Source organism: Pristis pectinata, chromosome 7, assembly GCF_009764475.1.
Source record: "Pristis pectinata isolate sPriPec2 chromosome 7, sPriPec2.1.pri, whole genome shotgun sequence".
Taxonomy (NCBI): Eukaryota; Metazoa; Chordata; class Chondrichthyes; order Rhinopristiformes; family Pristidae; genus Pristis; species Pristis pectinata.
Genome location: NC_067411.1, coordinates 2,315,570 through 2,341,226, shown reverse-complemented (window position 1 = coordinate 2,341,226; position 25,657 = coordinate 2,315,570). Strand labels below are relative to the sequence as shown.

General features: G+C 44.4%; 1 protein-coding gene across 1 annotated transcript; it reads left to right on the top strand.

Annotated features, from left to right (window-relative positions):
- Positions 1 to 371: 371 nt before the first annotated feature.
- fbxo4 (F-box protein 4) lies at positions 372 to 24,958 on the top strand. The gene is made up of 7 exons (XM_052020090.1): positions 372 to 743; positions 2,703 to 2,929; positions 8,260 to 8,480; positions 13,512 to 13,587; positions 20,382 to 20,578; positions 21,742 to 21,917; positions 24,671 to 24,958. Exons 1-7 carry the CDS (start codon positions 594 to 596, stop codon positions 24,749 to 24,751), a joined length of 1,128 nt encoding a protein of 375 aa, XP_051876050.1. The 5' UTR covers positions 372 to 593; the 3' UTR covers positions 24,752 to 24,958.
- Positions 24,959 to 25,657: the final 699 nt, after the last annotated feature.

Genomic DNA, 25,657 nt, shown 5'->3' with positions numbered 1-25,657 from the left:
ATTGATCAAAGATAGTCAATGTGATTTTGTTAGGGGGAGATCCTGTCTGACTAACTTTGATTGAACTTTGAAATAGGTAACAAAATATATTGATAAGGGCAGGGCAGTTAATGTAATTTACATGGACTTCAGTAAGGTCTGCACGGATGGCATGCAAAACAGTTTTTCACTGTACCTCGCTACATGTGACAATAATAAACCAATCTACCGATCAACCCTTCCAACATTTAAAAATGTTCTTCACAAGACTTCAACTCCCAGAATGCTGTGAATTTCCCGCCTGATCCCGATTATATTTTGGGCTGCAGCTTCCAGAATTCTGACGCATCCTTGCTGGAAGTGAGACGTGTAAAATTATAAGGCTCCAAAAACAAAATCCTGAATTGCATGGACAACCCAGGGCCGGGGAGCAAGTGCGAGGGAGGGAAACAGACAGAGTGACAGGAGAAAGTGGAGGAGGAGCAGGAGGAGTGTCCGTGGTGCAGCCGCCCTGCTCCCAAGTTCACTGAACTCTAGATTTCAGAAGTTAACCAGCTCCGGCGTGGAGTCGGTGAGCAGGTCCCGGGACGGCTCAGCCTGTTGCCCCGCCGCGGATGGCGAGCGATGAGTGGAGCAGGATCGAGCAGGCGATCCGTGCGGGCCTGGGCCACCTCCGGCAGCGGTACCTGCGCAGCACCAGAGGCCGGCCGGAGGAGAGGCCTCCGCCGGAGCCCGGACCCGAGCGCCCGCTGAGGAACCTGCCGGTAAACTGCGCCTTCCCCCCGGCCCCGGCTCCCCGTGTGTGGGGTATAACTCGTCACACCCAGCGCCCTGGGAGGAAACTCAATCGGCGCAGCAAACAGTCTGCTGGAGGAAGAGGTTGCAGGGCGGAGACACTGCCTTCTGCCCCCATAGATGCTGCTCGACCCGCTGAGTCCCTCCAGCAGGTTGTGTGTTGCTCCACATTCCAGCATCTGCCGTCCCTGGTGTCTCCAACTCAACTGGTACACCCAGAGAAAGGGCAGTACGGGTTAATTACAGAGTGAAGCGCTGTACTCTACACTAGCCAGACAGGGGCAATGAGGGTCAGACACAGAGTGAAGCTCCCTCTGCGCCGTCCCGTCACACACTCCCGGGGTCAGACACAGAGTGAAGCTCCCTCTGCGCCGTCCCGTCACACACTCCCGGGGTCAGACACAGAGTGAAGCTCCCTCCGCGCCGTCCCGTCACATACTCCCAGGGTCAGACACAGGGCAAAGCTCCCTCCACACCGTCCCATCACACACTCCCAGGGTCAGACACAGGGCAAAGCTCCCTCCGCGCCGTCCCATCACAGACTCCCAGGGTCAGACACAGGGCAAAGCTCCCTCCGCGCCGTCCCATCACACACTCCCAGGGTCAGACACACTGTGAAGCTCCCTCCACACCGTCCCATCACAAACTCCCAGGGTAAGTCACAGAGTGAAACTACCTCTACACTGTCCCACCACACACTCCTGGGGTCAGACACAGGGTGAAGCTCCCTCTACACCATCCCGTCACACACTCCCAGAGTTAAACACAAGAGTGAAGCTCCCCCTGCACTCTGAAGCCATCACTCTCCCTTCCATTTCCTCTGTTATGAGGGTTCTGTGCTCCTATGGCTTTCCAGAGTGCTCCTGTGGCTTACCATAAAACAGTACAGCACAGGAATAGGCCCTTTGGCCCACCATGTCTGCACCAACTTTGATGCTAATTCAAACTAATCCCACCTGCCTGCACATGATCTGTATCCCGCCATTCTCTGCCTGTTCGTGTGTCTGTCTAAATGCCTGTTAAACACCGCTATCGTATCTGCTTCCACCACCTCCCCTGGCAGCCCATTCCAGACACCCACCCACTCTCTGTGTAAGAAAAATTGCCTTGTAAATCTCCTTTAAACTTTCCTCTCTCACCTTAAAGCTCTGCCCTCCAGTATCTGACACTTGCACCCTGGGGAAAGACTCTGACCATCTGCACTATCGAGGCCTCTCATAATTTTATATACTCCTATCAGGTTACCCCTCAGCCTCCAGAGAGAACAATCCAAGTCTCTCCTTATAGCTAATTCTCTCTAATCCAGACAACATCCCGATGAACAACTTCTGTACCATCTCCAAAGCCTCCACATCCTTCCAGTAATGTAGTGACCAGAAATGCACACAATACTCCAAATCTGGCCTAACCAAAGTTTTATACAGCTACAACATGACTTCCCAACTTATATACTCAATGCCCTGACCAATGAAGGCAAGTTTGCCGTACACGTTCTTTCCCACCCTATCCACTTGTGTTGCCACTTTCATGGAGCTATAGACTTATACCCCAAGATCCCTCAGTGATAATTATGGCAAATCTTTAGTGTGGGTCCAACATACCCAAAAACTGAGTCAAAATGAGCAAGTCAATTTACCCAGACCCCTTGCAGCTGGGTGGGGATTAGGTTCAAACCAGATCCCAGAGGCTAAGAGATTGTACTTAAATTGCAGCTATGCACTCATGTAGGAAAATGAGTAGGTTTCTGAATGAGAAGCCCTTGTGCAATGGCTGCCATGCTTTTGCAGCTTGCTGTGTTGTCTAATCATTGGCATTCCAACCATATGACTTATCATTTCTGTGGTTCCATTCCCCAGTCCTGCCTCCGCCCCACCTCTACTGCTGACATTGGAAATCCAGGTTGAGCTCTGTGCTGTGGTTTCTTTTAGGTGGAGGTCCAGCTTTACATCATGGCTTTGCTGTCCCCCAGAGATCTGTGCCAGCTGGGGAGCGTTAATCGTTACTGGAACACCATGGTCCGTGACCCACTGTTGTGGCGCTACTTCTTACTGCGGGACCTCCCTCACTGGAAATCTGTTGACTACATTTCACTACCAGATGCAGCCTTACTCAGTAAACCGCTCACAGATACGACAGAGCAGGACTATATGGCAGCGTGAGTGAAGTGCTTTCTTTAAAACCCATGGGGATCAGTAATCCTATAGCCTCTTTGCAGTGACCAGAACCCACATGTCAGCCCACATAATAAGCATCATCCATGATCAGTGTAGGACGCAAAACTGCAGTCTCTACTTCTCACTACCCTATATCGTGCTTACTGTACTGGATTTGCTCCAGATAGATGAATGTGCTTTCTGATTTAGGAGAGACAAGCTCACTCACTTTAAGAATTAATCTTGCTGCACCACCTCCAAGTCAAGTGTGTCCCGTCTTAAATTAGGAGATGGAACTTTTCGCAGTTCTCCACACAGTTTCATCAATGCCCTATGTCAATGTCACAAAACTTCCTTCCTTTAACGTTCCATCCTACTTGCAGCCAAGGCCGGCATTTATTCTCCTTCCCAGTCACTTGCTACACCAAGATAAATTGGTAAATTGGTTTATTATTGTCACATGTACTGAGGTACAGTAAAAACTTGTTTAGCAGGCCATCCGTACAGATCATTTCATTACCACAGCGCACTGAGGTAGTGCAAGGGAACACAATAACAGAATGCAGAATAAAGTGTTACAGAGAAAGTGCAGTGCAGGCAGACAATAAGGTGCAAGGCCATGACGAGGTAGATTGTGAGGTCAAGAGATCACATCGTACTATAGTAAATTTCTGAACGTAGGGTTGAAAGGTCTCCAACCGTCAACATTAACTCTTGTTTCTCTTCCCACAGATGCAGCCTGACCTGCTGAGTATTTCCAGCATTTTCTGTTTTTGTTTTAGTAATTTTCTGAAAATTTGGAAAATGGCTTTCCATTCGGATCAGTGCGAGGTATTGCATTTTGGTGTTGCAGGTGCTGCATTTTTAGGCCCATTTTCGATCCTTTGTCAGAAATATTAAAATCTGGGAAGCCAGCAGACAGGAAGGTGGTTTGAAACACCAACACAGACTCGATGGGCTGAAGTGATGTGTTTCTATGCAGGAATGTTCTATAATTCTCTAATTCTTAAAATTGGAAACTTATAAAATTGGTCATTCTGCCAATTATTTATTGGCTCTTCAGTAATATTCAAAACCACCATTTTGGCATATTCTCTTTCCAGATTACTGCACCAAATTTTATTTCAGATGTTCATTTTTTTTTCCCTTGGAACATGCAGTGGTGCCTGTCTCCAACACTCCCGATGGAAAAGCATTTTGTAATCCAATAACTTATTATACCATGAATAAATGCCAGCTGTTGAATCTGCCTGACCAAATAAACCAGATGCTTCCCTTTCACCTCTGCCAACAACCAACAATAGATTCACAGATTTAGACAGCAAGGAAAAAGGCCCTTCGGCCCAACTCATCCATGCTAACCAAGGTGTCTTGCTGAGCTAGTCCCATTTGCTTGCGTTTGGCCCATGTCCCGCTAAACCTTTCCTATCCATAAATCTGTCCAAATGTCTCTTAATTGTTGTAATTGTACTCAACTCTACCACTCCGTCTGGCAGATCGCTCCATACATATTGGGTAAAAAAAACCTGTCTCTCAGGTCCCCTTTAAATCTTTCCCTTCTCAATGTTGTCCTCCAGTTTTACACTCCCCTGCCCTGGCAAAAGGGATTGTGACCATCCACTTTGCCCCTCATGACTTTATAAACCTCACCTTCCTGCACTCCAGGGAAAGAGCCCCAGCCTATTCAATATCTTCTTATAACTCAAGCCCTCCAGTCCCAGCAGAATCCTTGTGATTCTTTTCTGCACCCCTTAAGGTTAACTTAAGGACATCCTTCCTATTGTAACATGAAGGAGCTGGAGGAAGAGCTGATTTGAAAATTAGAGAAAGCAAGTCCAAAGTAAAAGAGAATTATAAAATATTAATTTGGCAAAAGTTAGACGCAATGATGTGTACAGTTATGGCTATCTCATTACTATCTCATTACTCAGTACAGTCAAGGCAGAGTGTGATAGATTTTTGGTGGAGTCGGCTCAGGGCTGAATGTCAAACTCTTGCTCCTATGTAGGTTGGGCAGGCACGGTAGTGTAGCAGTTAGTGTAACGCTTTACAGCACTAGCGACCCGGGTTCGATTCCCGCTGCTATCTGTAAGGAGTTTGTACGTTCTCCCCATGTCTGCGTGGGTTTCCTCCGAGTGCTCCGGTTTCCTCCCACATTCCAAAAGACATACAGGTTAGGAAGTTGTGGGCGTGCTATGTTGGCGCTGGAAGCGTGGCGACACTTGCGGGCTGCCCCCAGAACACTCTATGCAAAAGATGCATTTCACTGTATGTTTCGAAGTACATATGACTAATAAAGATATCTTGTCTATTTGTTGTGGGTTTAATACCCTTTCACCAGCAGGGAGTGCAGTGTTCTCACACTTCCAGTGTCCTGGGTTCATTTCTAACCTTGGGCTCTGTCTGTGTGGAGTTTGCACATTCTCCCTATGACCATGTGGGTTTCCTCCAGGTGCTCCAGTTCCTTCCCACATCCCAAAGACGTGCAGGTTGGTAGGTTAGTTGGCTGCTGCAAATTGCCCCAAGTCCATAGGTGAAGTGGAATCTGAGGAGTGTTAATGAACATGTGCGAAAGAAGTGGTGAATGTGAGTGATGGGATTCTCTGTGAGCCAGCAGAGGCGATGGGCCGCATGGCCTCCTTTGATGTAAGAAGAAAATATGAAATTGAAAGCAAACAGGAACTGAATGGTTACTGTAAGCATTAATAAACAAAATAACAGTACTAAAACACAGAATATACAACAGTACAACACAAGCCCTTTGTCTGAGCCAACCATGATGCCAATTTAAGCTGCACACCTGCCTGCACGTGGTCTGTCTCCCTCCATTCCCTGTCTCTCTAAATGCCTCTTACACATTGCTAATCTACATTCCAGGTGTTTACCACCCTGTGGAAAAAATGTGCCCTGCACATCCCCTTTAAACTTTCCCCCTCTTACCTTAAATCTATGCCCTCTAGTATTTGACATTTCCACCGTAGGAAAAGGATTCTGACCGTCTACCCTACCTATGCCTCATAATTTTATAAACTTCCATCAGGTCTCCCCTCGGCCTCCAACGCTCCAGAGAAAACAATCCAAGTTTGTCCAACCTCTCCTTATAGCTAATACACTCTAATCCAGACAATATCCTGGTGAACCTCTTCTGCAATCTCTCCATAGCCTCCACATCCTTCCTGTAATGAGCAACGAGAACTGTAGAAAAAACTCAATTGTGGCCTAACCAAAATTTTATACCAGCTGCAACGCGACTTCCCAATTTTTATACTCAATGCCCCGACCGATAAAGGCAAGCATGCCATACACCCTCTTTACCACCCTATCCACTTGTGTTGCCACTTTCAGGGAGATATGGATTCAGACCCCAAGATCCCTCTACATCAATGCTTTTAAGGATCCTGCCATCTACTGTGTACTTTCCTCTTACAATTGACCTCCCAAAATGCAACACCTCACACTTGTCTGGACAAAGACTGACAAATATCCTGAATAAGATTGTTCTCACTCACCACTCACTCCACTATTTTGGAGGAAGTGTATATAGTTATTGTAGATGCTGTAAGACAATCACAAATGTAGAGTGTTTTCGAGATCAGAGAGTTATAGATGTTAGTCAAGCATCCATTGTGGGGAAGTTGCTGAGATTTGGAATTAAGCACAGAGTGATTGAACATTGGCAGAAGTTTGAATATTTTAGAATTGACATGGATTTTTGAATTAAAATCAGAAGATGCTGGAAGTACCACGTCAGGCAGCACCATAGCGAAATTAACAGTAACATTTCTCATCACCTGAAAGGTTATCAACCTGAGTCAGTTCCTTGGCTTTTCTCTCCACAGGTGCTGGCTGATGTGCTGAGTACTTCCAACATTTTCTGGTTTCAATGCAGACCTCCAGCATCTGCAGTATTTTATTTGTGGATTTTTAAAGGTCATTCAAGAGATGTGGGTACTGTTGTCAGGCCAACATTCATTGTCCATCCCCATTTGGTGAGTGGCTTGTTGGACCATTTCTGAGGCCAGTAAAGAAATAAAATATGGTGCCATGGGTCACCTGACCCAGGAGTCTAGAACCAGGGGTCATAGTCTCAGGATGTGGGGTAGGACAATGAAGACTGATATGAGGAGAAATTTCTTCACTTTGTGGTGGAGCATTCCAAAGGTTCACCGCCCTCTGAGGGCTGTGGATGCTAGGTCACCACATATGTTAAAGAAAGAAATGGGTATATTTCTAGACACAAAGGCATCAAGGGGCAAGAGCTGTGGTCTTGAGATAGAGAACGAGTCAGAATCAGATTTATCATCAGTGACATAAGATGTGAAATTTGTTGTTTTGCAGCAGCAGTAGAGTGCAAAGACATAAAAATTTATAAATTACAAAAATAAATAAATAGTGCAAAGAAAAGGAATATTCAGAAACCATGGACCATTCAGAAATCTGATGGCGGAGGGGAAGAAGGTTTTCCTGAATCGTTGAGTGTGGGTCTTCAGGCTCCCGTACCACCTCCCTGACGGTAGTAACGAGAAGAGGGCATGTTCCCAATGGTGAGGGTCCTTACTGATGGATGCCACCTTCTTGAGGATGTCCTCGATGGTGGGAAGGTTGTATTGAATGGTTGAGTGGGTTTGAAGGACCACATGGCCAACTGCTATTTTTCCTACTTATACCTAGATGGCCAGATTACAAGGGAGAAGATATTTTGCTCTAGCTGTAAAAAGCCATGGTCACACCACTGCTGGCATCCCACATCCAGTGATCTACACCTTGGAAGGCATATATTAGCTGAGGGAAAGTGTGTAGAACACAGACACATAAGATGTTTGAGCTCTCCCAAAGTTAAATTCTAAGGAGAAATTATACAAACTAGGCTTGTGGTCTCTGAAATATAAACATTTAAGAGCTGATTTTTTTTTATTTTTACGGTCTTGAAAGGAAATTTGGATAAAAGTTAGAGGAAAAAAAACTTTCCTCACTGCAAAGCCTAGGACACAAGGATCTAACTAAGCAGATGGTGTGGAAGTGTGGAACTGTTCCCTCAGAAAGCAGGAGATACTGCTCAAGTAAAAATTTTATATATGATTAATTTTTCCTAGCTAAAGCTTATAAAAACAAGGATACTTATCAGCTGCATTGTCATTGTTTGGCAGAGAGGTCACTGGTCTAAATGATTCCTCCTGATCCTACATTCTACAATATATGACCTTTAAAAATCCATACTCATCACCTCTTCTCCTTTTTAACGTGCCAGCCTTGTTGTCTACTCTTTTCATCCAGTGTGCTAATATAATATGAGATGGTAACAACAGTCAATAATAATGACTTGTTTGTGTAGGTATTTGAGGAGCTGCCCTGAGGGCCGAAAGCATTGGAAAGCGAGCCACCCAGTCTACAGCTCAGTGACTTCCTTCCTTTACTCCCTGGTGTCTCAGTCAGAACCTCGGTTTGCCATGTTTGGACCTGGTCTGGAGCAATTGGACACCTCACTGGTTACAAAGATGATGAATTCACCGAGGCTGCTGCCTGTGGCAGGCTTACCACAGAGGCAGATCGATGGTAAGTCCCTCAAGCTGAAGAACTGACATTGTCTTCTTTGAAGCACTAAAGACCCACCCCCAAATGGATATTCTTTATGTCCAAGCCTAAGTATCAGAATCAGATTTATTATCACTGACTTACATGACATGAAATTTGTTGTTTTTTGCCAGCAGTAAAGTGCAAAGACATAAAATTACTATGTTACAAAAATAAATAATGCAAAGAAAAGGAATAATGAGTAGTGTTCATGGACCATTCAGAAATCTGATGGCAGAGGGGAAGAAACTGTTTCTGAAATGTTGAGTGTGGGTCTTCAGGCTCCTGTACCTCTTCCCGATGGTAGTAACGAGAAGAGGGCATGTCCCGGATGGTGAGGGTCCTTAGTGATGGATTGTTGAGGCACCAAAAGCAGCAACATATTTATATGGAAGCTTCAATATAGTAAGCTATTCCAATGCCCTTAACAGCAGTGTTATCAAAGCTAATTTTCCATGATGCACAGAAGAAGATATGAGGGAAATAGCTCAAAGGATTGAAGGAACATCTTAAAGTTGAAGTACAGAGTGGTTTAGGGAAGGAACTCTCTGGCTCAGGAGCTTACTGAGATAATGGAGGAATTGTAAAACATGTTAGAAAGTTAAAATCAAGGCATCACTGTACCAGACTTCTGTGGGTCAGCAAGCACTAGGTGAATGGATGTAAGATTTGGTGTGTATTATCACTCAACAGCAGTACTGGATGAACTCAAGTCACGGAGAGCACAAGGTTGGAAACCAGTCAGCAGCAAACTAAGACCATAAGACAAAGGTGCAGAATTAGGCCATTCAGCCCATCGAGTCTGCTCCACCATTTGATCATGGCAGATTTATTTTTCTCTTTCAACCCGATTCTCCTGCCTTCTCCCCGTAACCTTTGACACCCTCACTATTCAAGAACCTATCAACCTCTTACTTTAAAGATACCCAATGACTTGGCCTCCAAAGCCATCTGTGGCAATGAATTCCACAGATTCACCACCCTCTGGTCCTAGACTCTCTCACTACTGGAAACATCCTCTCCAAGTCCACTCTATCCAGGCCTTTCAATATTTGGTAGGTTTCAATGAGATCCCCCCTCATGCTTCAAAACTCCAGTGAGTACAGGCCCAGAGCCATTAAATGCTCCTCATGCGTTAACCCTTTCATCCCCAGGATCATTGTAATAAACCTCCTCTCCAATGCCAGCACAACCTTCCTTCAACATGGGGCCCAAAACTGCTCACAGTACTCCAAATGTGGTCTGATCAACACCTTATAAAGCCTGAGCACTACATCCTTGCTTTTATATTCTAGTCCTCTCGAAATAAATGCTAACAGTGCACTTGCCTTTCTTACTACTGACTCAACCTGAAGTTAATCTTCAGGGAATCCTGCACTAGGACTCCCAAGTCCCTTTGTGCCTCCGATTTCTGAATTTTCTTCCCGTTTAGAAAATAGTCTACGCCTTTATTCCTCCTACTAAAGTACATGACCATACACTTCCCTGCGCTGTATTCCATCTGCCACGTCTTTGTCCATTTCTCCTCATCTGTCCAAGTCCTTCTGCAGACTCCCTGCTTCCTCAACACTACCTGCCCCTCCACCTATCTTTGTATCATCAGGAAAGTTGGCCACAAAGCCATCAATTCCGTCATCCAGATCATTAACATGTAACGTGAAAAGTAGCAGACCCAACACCGACTCCTGTGGAACACCATGAAACACCGGCAGCCAACCAGAAAAGGCCCCCTTTCTTCCCACTCTGCCTTCTGCCAGTCAGCCAATCTTCTATCCATGCTGGTACCTTTCCTGTAATACCACGGGCTCCTATCTTGTTCAGCCGCCTCACGTGTGGCACCTTGTCAAAGTGGTGTATAAGGTAATGCTGTTGCCTGAGCTCCGCAAACCTGGGTTCAATCCTGACCTCTGATGCTGTCTGTGTGGAGTGTGTCCATTCTCCCTATGACTGTGTGCGAATCAATGGGCTTGTGAGAGAGAGAGAGATAGACCAAGTTATAGGGAAATAAATGGAAGAATGGAATTGATGGGATTGCTCTGAGAGCTGGCATAGACTTGATGGACTGAAGGACTTCCTTCTATGATACAAGGAAATCGGGAGAGCATCTATGATAATCAGACCTATAGGTAATAGAGTCTCGAACTGGGGACAACGTTTGGTCATTTTTAGGAAGAGAAATTTCTTTATGCAGAGTGTTGAGAGATTGAAATTCTCTGTCCCAGAGGCTTGTGGATACTTTTGTGTTGAGGATATTCAAGACTCAAATCAGCAGATAACAGGTCACTGAAAGGAACGTATTTGAAACTGAGCCACGACAAGTCAAGTCGAGTCGTCGAGTTTATTGTCACATGCACAAGTACGGTGAGATACAGTTACAATGAAAAACTTGCTTGCAGTAGTATCAGAGGCATGTAGGTTCAGACAACACACAAGAGTATAAATTATGCATAAATTGTACAAGACTGAAGAAAAAACACACGTTACTGAAGGTGGAACAGGTTTGAGGGCGCAAGGCTTAAAGGTCTGAGAGTAATTTTATTCCCTTTCTGATCAAGAGCCTGAGGCTGATTGTGGTACTGTTGCTAAGCAGGTCATTGTGATATGGATATCCAATACTTCATCAGCCAGGAAAGTTTGAATGAAAGAACAAGGTTAAAAATTGAGGCATCTCAAACCGAGAGATGTGATCAGTCCAGATTCAATAAGGAATTCCACCTTTGCCAGCTCAAATTCCCCAAGAGAGAATTTCATGAGGATAGAGGACTATTGTTCAATGGGCTCTGCCGTAGATTTTGGAGGGGGAGAGGGTGGGATTGTGTTAAAGATTTACCTCATCACCCTTGGCTCCAATTGGAGAGAATACCACTGGCTAAGTGGTGTTGAGTCAGGGGTGAACTCCCTTCAGATGAGATTTAAGATTAAACCTCCAATTGAATCTTCTGCTGAGGGATCACAAGTTGCTCGGGGAGTTTGCTAGGAAACATCGACTTCAAAATCAACACACCCAAAAGCAGATGAATGGTTTCCTGAGAGTGTGCAGAGACAGCTTTATTCTGAATGTAACCCATGTTGTCCCTGCTCTGAGAGTGCCAGGACGATGTAAGGTGAGCTTTAATCTGTGTCTAACCCATGTTGACCCTGTCCTGTGAGTGTATGATGAGACAGTGTACGAGTATCATAGAACAGTACAGCACAATACAGGCCCTTTGGCCCAAAATGTTGTGCCGACCTTTAAACCTTGCCTAAGGCTATCTAACCCCTTCCTCCCACATATCCCTCTATTTTAAATTCCTCCATATGCTTATCTAGCAATCTCTTGAATTTCACCAATGTACCTGCCTCCACCACTGCCCCAGGCAGCGCATTCCATGCCCCAACCACTCTCTGGGTAAAAAACCTTCCTCTGATATCTCCCTTGAACTTTCCACCCATTACTTTAAAGCCATGCCCTCTTGTATTGAGCACTGGTGCCCTGGGAAAGAGGCGCTGGCTCTTAATCTATCTATTCCTCTTAATATTTTGTACACCTCTATCATGTCTCTCTCATCGTCCTTCTCTCCAAAGAGTAAAGCCCTAGCTCCCTTAGTCTCTCCTCATAATGCATACTCTCTAAACCAGGCAACATCCTGGTAAATCTCCTCTACACCCTTTCCAACGCCTCCACATCCTTCCTATAATGAGGCGACCAGAACTGGACACAGTATTCTAAGTGTGGTCTAACCAGAGTTTTGTAGAGCTGCATCATTACCTCAAGACTCTTAAACTCAATCCCACAACTTATGAATGCTAACATCCCATAAGCTTTTTTAACTACCCTATCCACCTGTGAGGCGACTTTCAGGGATCTGTGGATATGAACCCCATGGTCACCTCATTGTAGGAAGGATGTGGAGGCGTTGGAAAGGGTGCAGAGGAGATTTACCAGGATGCTGCCTGGAATGGAGAGTATGGATTATGACGAGAGACTAAGGGAGCTAGGGCTTTACTCATTGGAGAGGAGATGAGGGGAGACATGATAGAGGTATACAAAATATTAAGAGGAATAGATAGAGTGGACAGCCAGCGGCTCTTTCCCAGGGCACCAATGCTTAATACAAGAGGGCATGGCTTTAAATTAATGGGTGGGAAGTTCAAGGGAGATATCAGAGGGAGATTTTTCACCCAGAGAGTGGTTGGTGCATGGAATGTGCTGCCGGGGGTGGTGGTGGAGGCTGATACGTTGGTCAAGTTAAAGAGATTGTTAGATAAGCATATGGAGGAATTTAAAATAGGGGGATATGTGGGAGGAACGGGTTAGTTAATCTTAGGCGTGGTTTAAAGGTCGGCACAACATGGTGGGCTGGAGGGCCTATATTGTGCTGTATTGTTCTATGGTTCTGATCCTCCACACTACCCAGAATCCTGCCATTAACTTTGTACTTTGCCTTGGAGTTTGTCCTTCCAAAGTGTACCACCTCACACTTCTCCGGATTGAACTCCATCTGCCACTTCTCAGCCCAGCTCTGCATCCTATCAATGTCCCTCTGCAATCTTCAACAATCCTCCACACTATCCACAACACCATCAACCTTTGTGTCATCTGCAAACTTGCCAACCCACCCTTCTACCCCCTCATCCAAGTCATTAATAAAATGTAGTTTTTACTCTGTGTCTAAATTGGGAGTATTTAATGGGACATCTTAAAGGGACTTCTCTCAGTATCTAATCCATGCCGTCCCTGCCCTGGAATGCTTGGGCATTGTACATGGACAACTCCTCTTCATCTCTATCCCATGCCATTAGTGTCAACATTAAAACTGAGCAGTTTAGGATGCACAGCATGACTGTTGAATCTTAACCAAGAAGAATCATTAGTTCCAGTGGGGGAAGGTACAGGAATAAAAACTAGTGAAGGAGAGAATGGGAAGTGGTTTCCATCCACCTTGTGTTTGCACCATCAGAGCCAGTGACCAATTCTGCAAGGCAGTGTTATGTGTCGAAATGCTCTCCCAGCTCTGATGTTTCCTGTTGCAGGAATTGGATCAGGAATCAGCTTCTATTTCAACAAAGAACACAAGTTTAACATCCTGACTTTATATTCAACAACCTGGTAAGTAATTTGTTGAGAGAAGCTGGACGCTGGCATGGGGACTCAGGAGCATGAGATGGCAATTCACTCTCTTCCATTTAACTGTTGCACGACTGACCTCCATATTGATTCTATTTACCTTTGCTTGTTCTACAAACCCTGATATCATTGCCCAACAGAACTCTCAGTTTCACAGTTTCCATTTGACCCTAGGCTCAGCCAGTCTTTGGAGGTGAGTGTTTGTGTGAAGGGGACATCATCACTGAATGGTCTGGTTCTACTATCAAGGTTTGATGTCTCCCCCCCCCCCCCCCCCCCCCACGAGAGGAAATAATTCCTCTTCATACTATAGCACCATTAATCATCAGTTAAAAACCCATTCATAGCAAACCATTGAAGAAGGTTATCAAAATTACAGAGGAATCTTGATTTGCTCAGTAAATGGGCAAGGAATGGCAAGTGGACTGTAATTCAGCTAAGTGTGAAGAGTTGCATTTTGGAAAGACAAATCCAGGTAGGACTTTCACAGTGAATGGCAGGGCCCTGGGAAGTGTTGTAAAACAGAGGGACCTTGAAGTACAAGTACATGGTTTACTAAAAGTGGAGTCACAGGTAGACAGGGTGGTGAAAAAGATTTCTGGCACGCTGGCCTTCATAAGTCAGTGCACTGAGTATAGAAGTTGGGATGTTAACTCTCACCAACTTTTACCGATGCACCATAGAAAGCATCCTATCTGGATGTATCACGGCTTGGTATGGCAACTGCTCTGCCCAGGACCGCAAGAAACTGCAGAGAGTTGTGGACACGGCCCAGCGCATCACGGACACCAGCCTCCCCTCCTTGGACTCTATCTTTACCTCTCATTGTCTTGGTGAAGCAGCCAGCATAATCTAAGACCCCACCCACCTGAGTCATTCTCTCTTCTCTTCCATCGGGTAGAAGATACAGGAGCCTGAGGGCACGTACCACCAGACTTAAGGACAGCTTCTATCCCACTGTGATAAAACTATTGAAGGGTTCCCTTGTACAATGAGATGGACTATGACCTCACGGTCTACCTTATTGTGACCTTGCACCTTATTGCACTGCACTTTCTCTGTAGCTGTGACACTTTACTCTGTACTGTTATTGTTTTTATCTTTACTACATCAATGGACTGTGTACTAACTCAAAGTAACTGCACTGTGTAATGAATTGACCTGTACGGTCAGTATGCAAGACAAGTTTTTCACTGTACCTCGGTACAAGTGACAGTAATAAACCAATACCAATACCAGTTGTACAAGTCATTGGTAAGGCTGCACTTGGAGTATTGTGTTCAGTTTTGGTTGCCCTGCTATAGGAAAGATGTTATTAAACTGGATAGTGTGCAGAAAGATTTACAAGGATGTTGCCAGGACTTGAGGGACTGAGTTACAGGGAGAGGTTGGACAGGCTAGGACTTTATTCCTTAGAGCATAGGAGACTGAGAGGTGATTTTACAGAGGTGTATAAAATCATGAGGGAAATTGATAGGGTGAATGCACTGTCTTTTTCCTAGGGTTGGGGAATCCAGAACTAGAGGGTATAGGTTTAAGGTGAGAGGGGAAAGATTTCTTTACACAAAGGGTGGTATGTATGTGGAATGAGCTGCCAGAGGAAGTGGTTGAGGCAGGTACAAAAACAACTTTTAAAAGACAGATGGACAGGTGCATGGATTGGAAAGGTTTAGAAGGTTATGGGCCAATCGCTAGCAAATGGGACTAGCTTGGATGGGGCATCTTTGTCAGCATGCACAAGTTGGTCTGAAGGGCTTGTTTCAGTACCATATAACTCCATGACTCAAACTTCTATGTGTGAGGGAGTCCAATCCTCAGCAATCCAAACCTTTCCAATAGTGTAACCTGTTGCTCTGCATCCTCTCCAAGACCAATGTATCTTTCATAATGAGCAATGCCCAGATATGAATGAATCACTCCAGATTAAGTCTGACCAGTGATTTGTACAACTTCATCAGGTCACTTTCATTCTCGAGATAAAGGGAAATGTTTTGGTTCACCAGTTTTGAGTAATTTCTCTACATGAGTTTACCATTCCATAGTTTCCAGTTTCTCACCAAATGAAAAATACTCCAACCAGTCCCTACTGAATCTGAAGTTGGGTGATCTCACAAGTTTGTTATGTTCATATGTTCTCTGTCAAACCTGTGCCATAAGAACATAACAAATAGGAGCAGGAGTTGGCCATCCGGCCCGTCGAGCCTGCTCCGCCATTCAATAAGATCATGGCTGATCTGGCTGTGCACTCGGATCCACCTGCCTGCCTTGTCCCCATAACCCTTAATTCCCCTACTATGAAAAAATCTATCTAACTGTGTCTTAAATATACTTAATGAGGTCACCTCTACTACTCCCCTGGGCAGAGAATTCCACAGATTCACTACTCTCTGGGAAAAGCAGTTTCTCCTCATCTCCATCCTAAATCTATTTCCCTGAATCTTGAGGCTATGTCCCTTAGTTCTAGTCTCACCTACCAGTGGAAACAACATTCCTGCCTCTATCTTATCTATCCCTTTCATAATTTTATATGTTTCTATAAGATCCCCTCTCATTCTTCTGAATTCTAGCGAGTATAGTCCCAGGCGACTCAATTTCTCCTCATAGGCTAACCGCCTCATCTCCGGAAACAACCTGGTGAACCTCCTCTACACCCCCTCCAAAGCCAATATATCTTTCTTCAAGTAAGGAGACCAGAACTGCACACAGTACTCCAGGTGCAGCCTCACCAATACCCTGTACAGTTGCAGCATAACCTCCCTGCTCTTAAATTCAATCCCTCCAGCAATGAAGGCCAACATTCCATTTGCCTTCTTGATAACCTGTTGCACCTACAAACCAACCTTTTGCCATTCTTGCACAAGCCCTCCCAAGACCCTCTGCACAACAGCATGCTGCAATCTTTCACCATTTAAATAATTGATCCTCTATTTTTCCTTCCAAAGTGGATGACCTCTCATTTACCAACATATTACTCCATCTGCCAGACCCTTGCCCACTCACTTAACCAATCTATATCTCTCTGCAGATTCTCTGCATCCTCTGCACAATTTGCTTTTCTACTCAATTTAGTGTCATCAGCAAACTTAGATACACTGCACTCGGTCCGCTCTTCCAAATAGTTAATGTATATCGTGAACAGTTGTGGGCCCCTGTGGCACCCCACTCACCACTGATTGCCAACCAGAGAAACACTCATTTATCCCAAGTGTCTGCCTTCTATTGGTTAACCAATCTTCTATCCATGCTAATACATTACTCCCAACTCCATGCATCCTTATCTTATGGATAAGCCTTTTATGCGGCACCTTATCGAACACCTTCTGGAAATCCAAGTATACAACATCCACCCGTTCCTCTCTATCCACTGTGCTCATTATATCCTCAAAGAATTCCAGTCAAACAGGACCTGCCGTTCCTGAATCCATGCTGTGTCTGCCTGATGGAACCACTTCTATCCAGATGTCTCGCTATTTCTTCCTTAATGATAGCTTCAAGCATTTTCCCGACTACAGACGTTAAGCTACATCCTTTGTTAAACAGTGGCGTGACATTCGCTGTCTTCCAATCTGCTGGGACCTGCCCAGAGTCCAGAGAATTTTGGTAAATTATCACAAACAAGTAAATTATCAAAAATAAGTGAATAAGTGCCCACTCACATCTTTGCATCTTGCTGGTCTCATCTACAACAGCTACTGTTGCATCAACCTCGTGTTGTTGGCAAACTTTAAATAATAGTTTTCTATATCGTACAGATCATAGAACAATACAGCACAATACAGGCCCTTCAGCCCACCATGTTGTGCCGACCTACAATCCACTCCGACGACTATCTAACCCCTGCCTCCCATATATCCCTCTATCTTAAATTCCTCCATATGCTTATCTAACAATCTCTTGAACTTGCCAAACGTATCTGCCTCCACCACCACCCCAGGCAGCACATTCCATGCACTCTCTAGGTGAAAAACCTCCCTCTGATGTCTCCCTTGAACTTCCCACCCATCATGCCCTCTTGTATTGAGCATTAGTGACCTGGGAAAGAGGCACTGGCTGTCCAGTCTATCTATTCCTCTTAATATTTTGTACACCTCTATCATGTCTCCCCTCATCCTCCTTCTCTCCAATGAGAACAGCCCTAGCTCCCTTAGTCTCTCCTCATAATCCACACTCTCTAATCCAGGCAGCATCCTGGTAAATCTCCTCTGCACCCTTTCCAATGCTTCCACATCCTTCCTATAATGAGGCGACCAGAACTGGACACAGTACTCTAAGTGTGGTCTAACCAGAGTTTTGTAAAGCTGCATCATTACTTCGTGGCTCTTAAACTCAATCCCACGATTTATGAAAGCTAACATCCCATAAGCTTTCTTAACTACCCTATCCACCTGTGTGGCAACTTTCAGTGATCTGTGGATATGAACCCCCAGATCCCTCTGCTCCTCTACACAACCCAGAATCCTGCCATTTACCTTGTACTCTGCCTTGGAGTTTGTCCTTCCAAAGTGTACCACCTCACACTTCTCTGGATTGAACTCCATCTGCCACTTGTCAGCCCAGCTCTGCATCCTATCAATATCCCTTTGTAAGTTTTGACAGCCCTCCACACTATCCACAGCACCACTGATCTTTGTGTCATCTGCAAATTTGCTAACCCACCCTTCCACCCCCTTATCCATGTCGTTAAAGTAGAGGTCCCAGAACCGATCGCTGTGGAACACCACTAGTCACAGCCCTCCAATCCGAATGCACTCCCTCCACCACAACACTCTGCTTTCTACAGGCAAGCCAATTCTGAGTCCACACAGCCAAGCCTCCCTGGATCCCTTGGCCTCTGACCTTCTGAAGAAGCCTACCATGCAGAACCTTGTCAAACGCCTTACTAAAATCCATGTAGACCACATCTACTGCACTACCCTCATCAATCTTCCTGGTCACCTCCTCAAAGAACCCTATCAGGCTAGTGAGGCAAGATCTTCCCTTCACAAATCCATGCTGGCTGTCCCTAATCAGTCCGTGATTCTCTAAATGCTCATAGATCCTATCTCTTAAGATAAGGGACGGCACGGTAGCATAGTGGTTAGCACAATGCTTTACAGCGCCAGCGACCCGGGTTCAAATCCGGCCACCGTCTGTAAGGAGTTTGTACGTTCTCCCTGTGTCTGTGTGGATTTCCTCCGGATGCTCCGGTTTCCTCCCACATTCCAAAGACGTACAGGTTAGGAAGTTATGGGCATGCTATGTTGGCACCGGAAGCGTGGCGACACTTGAGGGCTGCCCCCCAAAATCACTACGCAAAAGATGTATTTCACTGTGTGTTTCGATGTACATGTCACTAATAAAGATCTTATCTTAAGAATCCTTTCCAACAGCTTGCCCACCACAGATGTAAGGCTCACTGGTCTATAATTCCCTGGACTATCCCTACTACCTTTTTTGAACAAGGGGACAACATTCGCCACCCTCCAATCCTCCGGTACCATCCCCGTGGACAACGAGGACTCAAAGATCCTAGCCAACAGTTCAGCAATCTCCTCCCTCACCTCACGAAGCAGCCTGGGGAATATTCCGTCAGGCCCCAGGGACTTATCTGTCCTAATATTTTCTAACAGCTCCAACACATCCTCTCTCTTGATATCTACCTTAAAGATAACATGAAATATCTGCCAATTAGAACCAACACACATTATTTCTGTGCACAGTTGTTTCAATTTCCATGTGCTTCCATTTTCTTTAACACCATCATTGCATAGGGAATCTCTTCTAGAGTAAGAAGTCTCAGCTTTCTGGGCGTTCTATGGTAGCAATCACCATTTCACTCAGTATCAGTCTGGTGACCCTTCTCAAGATTTTCCAGAATCTTTACATTATTCATTTGAGGGAATTTGAAGTGAGGTCTAATTGAAACGTCAGCCAAAGACAATACTGATAATTTTATGTTGTATTAAATTGACCTGTGTAATTTTGAACACCATCAGGTCTTCTGTAAAACACTGTCCCAGTTTCCTTCCTATCTCCTGTAAATAGCCTACAATCTCAGGGTTTATCTGTGTGAATTAATTCTGCACGCTCCCAATGGTGTTGGTAATATTATCAGCATGGATTACATACAGAAAAGTTGCCCCTACATTGTCCTGTCAAGCATTCTATGGTGGGGACAGCAAGTTGCCTCTATACATTTTGTTAACTGGTCTGTAACCTTGATCTTATATCGGACTGTGATTATCCTACATTTTGAACTCTTTATGTAGTAGTCTATCTCTAACCCTGACAGTAACCATTTCATGCTTGCAGTACTTGGTCCACTTTGAATTTTTTTCCACAAATATACCATTGTGATTTTGAGGCCAGTGTATAAATATGTTTCATGCTAGATTGAGCTTAGAGTAACTTTACTCCAACATATAATTGGTTTTGTAACTGATGCCAGATACTTGGTTTGTATCTTAATAGATGCTTGACAGAGTGAATTGTTTTCTTGAAATAGCCTGTGACTGAGATCTCTTTTAGCAGCTTTTGGATATCCTGGATGAAGATTCAGATTCTGAATGCTGGTTGTGTCAAAGATCAAGTTTATTGCTAGAAATACAAAAGTAGGGAGATAGGTTATGGTTCAGTTATATAGAACATTGATAAAACAATCTTAATTATGGGATTACCTAAGGTGTGACAGTGTTTGTGTGGACCATCAACATGGGCAGAGACCCGTTGGGCTCCAGGATCTGTTTCTGTAATACTATGCTCGTTACTAGTTACTCTTGTATCACTGTCCTTTTCAGGAAGGAAAGAGAATGTGCAAGAAGAGAAGAAAACACACCCATTAATAAACTGTTTGTGCAACAAGAAGTTGATGATGTAGGTGATGGAGAGAGTGACCTGCAGCAGGGGACAACTTACAGCATCATCCCTCAAGTCCAGCAGGTGTGCAGGGTAGTGGACGGCTTCATCTATGTGGCAAATGCTGAAGCAAGGAGAGGTTAGTGCGTTTCATTGATTTAATACTTTCATTCTGTCATTGAATTTGCCTTGCTGATGCACATTTGGTCCTAAAAAAGAATGTGAGTACTTCTCACATCTTGCAATAACGGGAAATCAACAGTAGATCTTTCTGTCTCTGCTAGCAATTTTGTGGACATCCCATCACACACTCCCAGGGTAGGATAGCATAGGTTAGACACAGAATAAATCTCCCTCCACAATGTCTCATCAAACGCTCCCAAAGCAATGCATAATGGGTTAGGTACAGAGTTTAAATCTTTTTGCTTTAAGCAGAAGCCATCATTATGACTTGGCAGCCAGGCCAATAGCAATGTAATGCTAGATGATTTCTGGTATAAGTTTTGCCCAAGCTCTTCAGGAACTATGCCTGAGTCGGTTAAGGTTGTTGGACCTTATTTTCAAAATGCCAAGGGCAGTTGCATCGATTACTTCAGTCAGGATTTAAAGTCATGTTTCCAAGCATGAGAACCGGACAGAAAAGCACACAATGATCATTTCTGAGCCTTATGTTAATTACGTGTCAGATTGGAGTGTCTTACTGTTTACAGTTCAAGGTTCACCACGGCCGCAACCCTCCCCATCTTTGAGGACATCTTCAAGAGGTGGTCCCTCAGGAAGGTGGCATCCATCACCAAGGACCCTCACTTCCTGGGACATGCCCTCTTCTCGTTACTACCATCAGGGAGGTGGTACAGGAGCCTGAAGACCCACACTCAATGATTCAGAAACAGCTTCTTCCCCTCCACCATCAGATTTCTGAATGGTCCATGAACACTACCTCGTAATTCCTTTTTTTTTGCACTTTTATAATTTATAGTAATTTTATGTTTTTGCACTGCACTGCACTGCACTGCTGCCGCAAAACAACAAACTTTACATTATACAAGTCAGTGACAATAAATCTGATTCTCATTCTGAGGTCCCAGAAATGTTAATGCCCCTGCACGGTAGCTGAAGATGTCCTTACTGCAGATGGAATGGCTTTGCATTAGACTGCTTGCTGAGCTAGATCCCAGAAGGCAGCTCAGCTTGCATTCTGAGTGAGTTATATCCAGGCCTGTGGATTTTGGCATGACTTCCTTTGTGTAAGGACATGAAAGGTATAATGTTCTGAGGTTTAACTCATATTCTTTCTCTCAGAGCACAATCGAAGAGAGGAAATTCTCCAAATCCAGGCGATGATCAATCCAGCTCTTGGTCCTCCAGGCCGTCCACTCCTAGTATTGTGTTGCGTTTCCCAACCTGACATCCATCGGATACCCTGCGTCTATGTATCTCACCAGTTACAGTTATCCCTGCTGGCTGTGCCTTGGCTAGTAAGTGCTAATTTTCATTTTAAATGAAAAGCAAAAAGAAAAAAGAAAAACTACAACTCGGAAATCTGAAATAAGAACAGAAAGTGTTGGAAACACCCAGCAAGTCAGATGATTCAGGTTGAACCAGTTCTGACAGAAGGTTTACAGCCTGAAACATTAACTGCATTTCTGTCTCCACAGATGCTGCCTGACATAGTGAGTGTTCCCAGAGCTAATTTTAAATTTTGCAACTAGAAACTGCAGATACTGAAAATCTGACACAAAACCAGAAAATGTTAGAAATACTCAGGTCAGACAGCATCAACAGCAAGAGAAAAATGGTCCACATTTCAGGTCAAGGACCTTTCATCAGAAGTGGAAAAGTGAGGGGGAAGGAAAAGGCATGTCTGGAGTTACAGATAGGGGGAGGGTAGCAAGAAGGGAAAGAAGGCACCTTTTCCCACACAGTGGGTGGTGAGTATATGGAACGAGCTGCTAGAGGAAGTGGTTGAGGCAGGTACAACAGGATCATTTAAGAAGCACTTGGATAGGTACATGGAGGGGCGGGGCCTGGAGGGATATGGGCCGAAGGATTAGACCACACTTAGAGTACTTTGTCCAGTTCTGGTCCCCTCATTATAGGAAGGATGTGGAGGCGTCGGAAAGGGTGCAGAGGAGATTTACCAGGATGCTGCCTGGATTAGAGAGTATGGATTATGAGGAGAGACTAAGGGAGCTAGGGCTTTACTCTTTGGAGAGAAGGAGGATGAGGGGAGACATGATAGAGGTAGACAAAATATTAAGAGGAATAGATAGATTAGACAGCCAGCACCTCTTTCCCAGGGCACCAATGCTCAATACAAGAGGGCATGGCTTTAAAGTAATGGGTGGGAAGTTCAAGGGAGATGTCAGAGGGAGGAATTTGAGATAGAGGGATATGTGGGGGGAAGGGATTAGATAGTCTTAGGAGTGGTTTGAAGTTCGGCACAACATGGTGGGCTGAAGGGCCTGTATTGTGCTGTATTGTTCTATGGAACGCAGGAAATTGGGACTAGCTGGGTGGGCACCGTAGTTGGCATGGACTGGTTGGGCCCAATGGCCTATATCCGTGCTGTATTGTTCTATGACTCTATAAAAAGAGAGTCTGTGATAGGGTGGAGAGCAAACTTGTAAAAATAGTCATTACTTTTAAAAGTGGCAGTTGGAGACAGAAGAGAAAAAAATAAACAGATTGAAATAAAGGTACAGCCAGATGTGTGTGTTATATATACTGAGAGAGAGTGAGAGATACCTGATAGTTTGCCCCAGTACTGCTGCCAGTGTCCGATCAATGAATTGAAAGGGCAGGCTGTCTCATGAGGAAAGGTTGGATGGGCCAGGCTTGCGTTTAGTGGAGATAATAGGCCTTTAGGGAACTGTGATCATAGTAAGACAGAATCTTACATATAGATTTGAAGTGATTTAGTTCAATCTACAACAGGGTCATAAATCCGAATAAAGCAAAGAATGCATGAGCTGTGAGTTGACTACGATACATTGGGAAACTACATTAAAAGGTATAACAGTAAAATGTAATGGGCTTCCTTTTATAGAAGTAATTAACTAAGATCTTTTCAGGTAATTACTATCCCTGTAAGGCAAAAGCTATCAGGTAATGTGGTCCAACCTTAGCTATCAAGAGAAGGCTAATATAGTATTAGATTAAAGAAAAAAGCTCACAATGTTTCAAAAACACAGTATGCCTCAGAATTGGGAAATTTGAGAATTTAGCAAAGGATGACCAAGACACTGATAAGAAAAAGTAGAATATGAGAGTAGTAAGAGACATTAAAATGGACCGGAGAGCTTCAGTAGATATGTAAACAGGAAAAGATTAGTTGAAGTTAATGAGGTGTAGCACAGAGTGAGACGGGAAAAACACTAGGTATTAGGGAATGACAGACAAATTATACAAATACTTTGCATCTGTCTTCACGAGAACTCTCAGAAACTCTCCTGGAAAGAGTAAAGGTCTAGAGTAGATGAGGAGCTCAAAGAAATTAGCATTACTGAAAATCAATGAAACCGAAGGCAATAAATCCCAGAACCTGATGATCTGCATTCTAGGGTTTTGAAGGAGGCAGCTGTGGAGGTCATCTTCCATAGATTCTAGAACGGTTTCCATAGATTGATGGGAGAAATGTAACCCCATTATTTAAGACAGGAGGAAATTGTAGTCCAGGTTAGGCATAGGGGAAATGCTGGAATCTATTATTAAAGGAAATTATAGCAGGACAGTTGGAAAATAATAATACTATTGGGCAGAGTCAGCACGGATTAACAAAAGGGAAATTATGCCGGACAAGTCTATTGCTGTCTTTTGGGGAATGCGACCAGCAGAGTAGATAAGGGTGTACCAGTAGATTATGTACTTGGACACTCAGAAGTCCTATTATATGGTGCCACATGAGATTATTGAACAAAAAGAAACCACTGCCGTGAAAATTGTATCCTGGCAAGGAGTCAGGACTAGCCAATAGACAGAAAACGGTAGGAATAATAAGGAATATCATCCAGTCTTTTTGATTTATGAAATTTCACTTAAAATGTTTTCTAGGAACTCATCCCCTCTATATCCCACAGTGATCAGAGATGAGTGGCAATTAGTTGTAGAGAAAAGCTCTTTTCACTGGCTAGCTCCACACAGTGGAACTTGCCCACAGTTGGATTTATATCTTTATCATCATTGAGTGTGAGCTAACAGCACCTTCCATTCTAATTATTTATTTGATTAGGCACAAGATTCCGATGCAGAGACTCTTGTTGGCTTTCTTGAGGGCATCGAATGGATTCTTCGGGAACTTGGGAGATTGTGAATCCTTCGAGGGACAGCTGCGGCTTAAGAAGGGGACCATGCTGAAGAATGGCATTAGATCTAAGAAGTTCATCTATCCTCGTCTCATCAGAATAAACTGCTGTTGAAACTGTATCATGGAGGGTTGATGCTGCTGAAGCTTTCATCAGTCCTGTGTGTTTGGGACCACCTTCCTTTTGTATTATATTAATAAATATCTCTGGGTGGATTTTAGTCATCTTTATGAGCAGTTATTCCTTTGAGCAGTAATTAATGGCAAGCACTGTCAATTCCTTATATTTGAAATAATATAGTCCCACAGATTTGAGGGCAACACGCCTGATCTCTCTAGTCATGGGAAAGGATCAGAACAAAGGGGGAAGGAACGCCTCTATTTAAAGAACTGATCAAATTCAGCAGAAAGTAATGACCTTTGCCACAAGTTACTGCCTGTGCCCATGTCCAGGCACGTCTCTCCCCATAACACCAGGAGGACTTCATGAAGTCTTGTGCAGATCTGGGACCCCATGATACCAAGGACAGTCTCTCTGTATCCATGTCCAGAACCGTGACCCCATGACAACAAGCGGAGAGTCCTGCGACTCTCTGACACTAAGTGTCTCTGATGCCATGACAACACAGAGTGTCCCTGTCTCCATGTCCAGGTCTGTGATTCTGTGATACTAAGCTGTTCACAGCAAGGTCTGTGATCCCATGACAATACAGAGAGTTCCTGTCCATGGGGATAGGGATAGAGAGTCCGCCATCTCCATGTCCAAGTGCAAGGCCCCACAACACCAGGAGGTAGAAGAATTCATAAACACTCCTGGTGCTTCTTTTCCCAATGGATGATACACCATGTATCTATATGAGGATTATCAACCTCTTAATTTGTACTGTGAAACATATACCAGAAATGAGTCTCTGG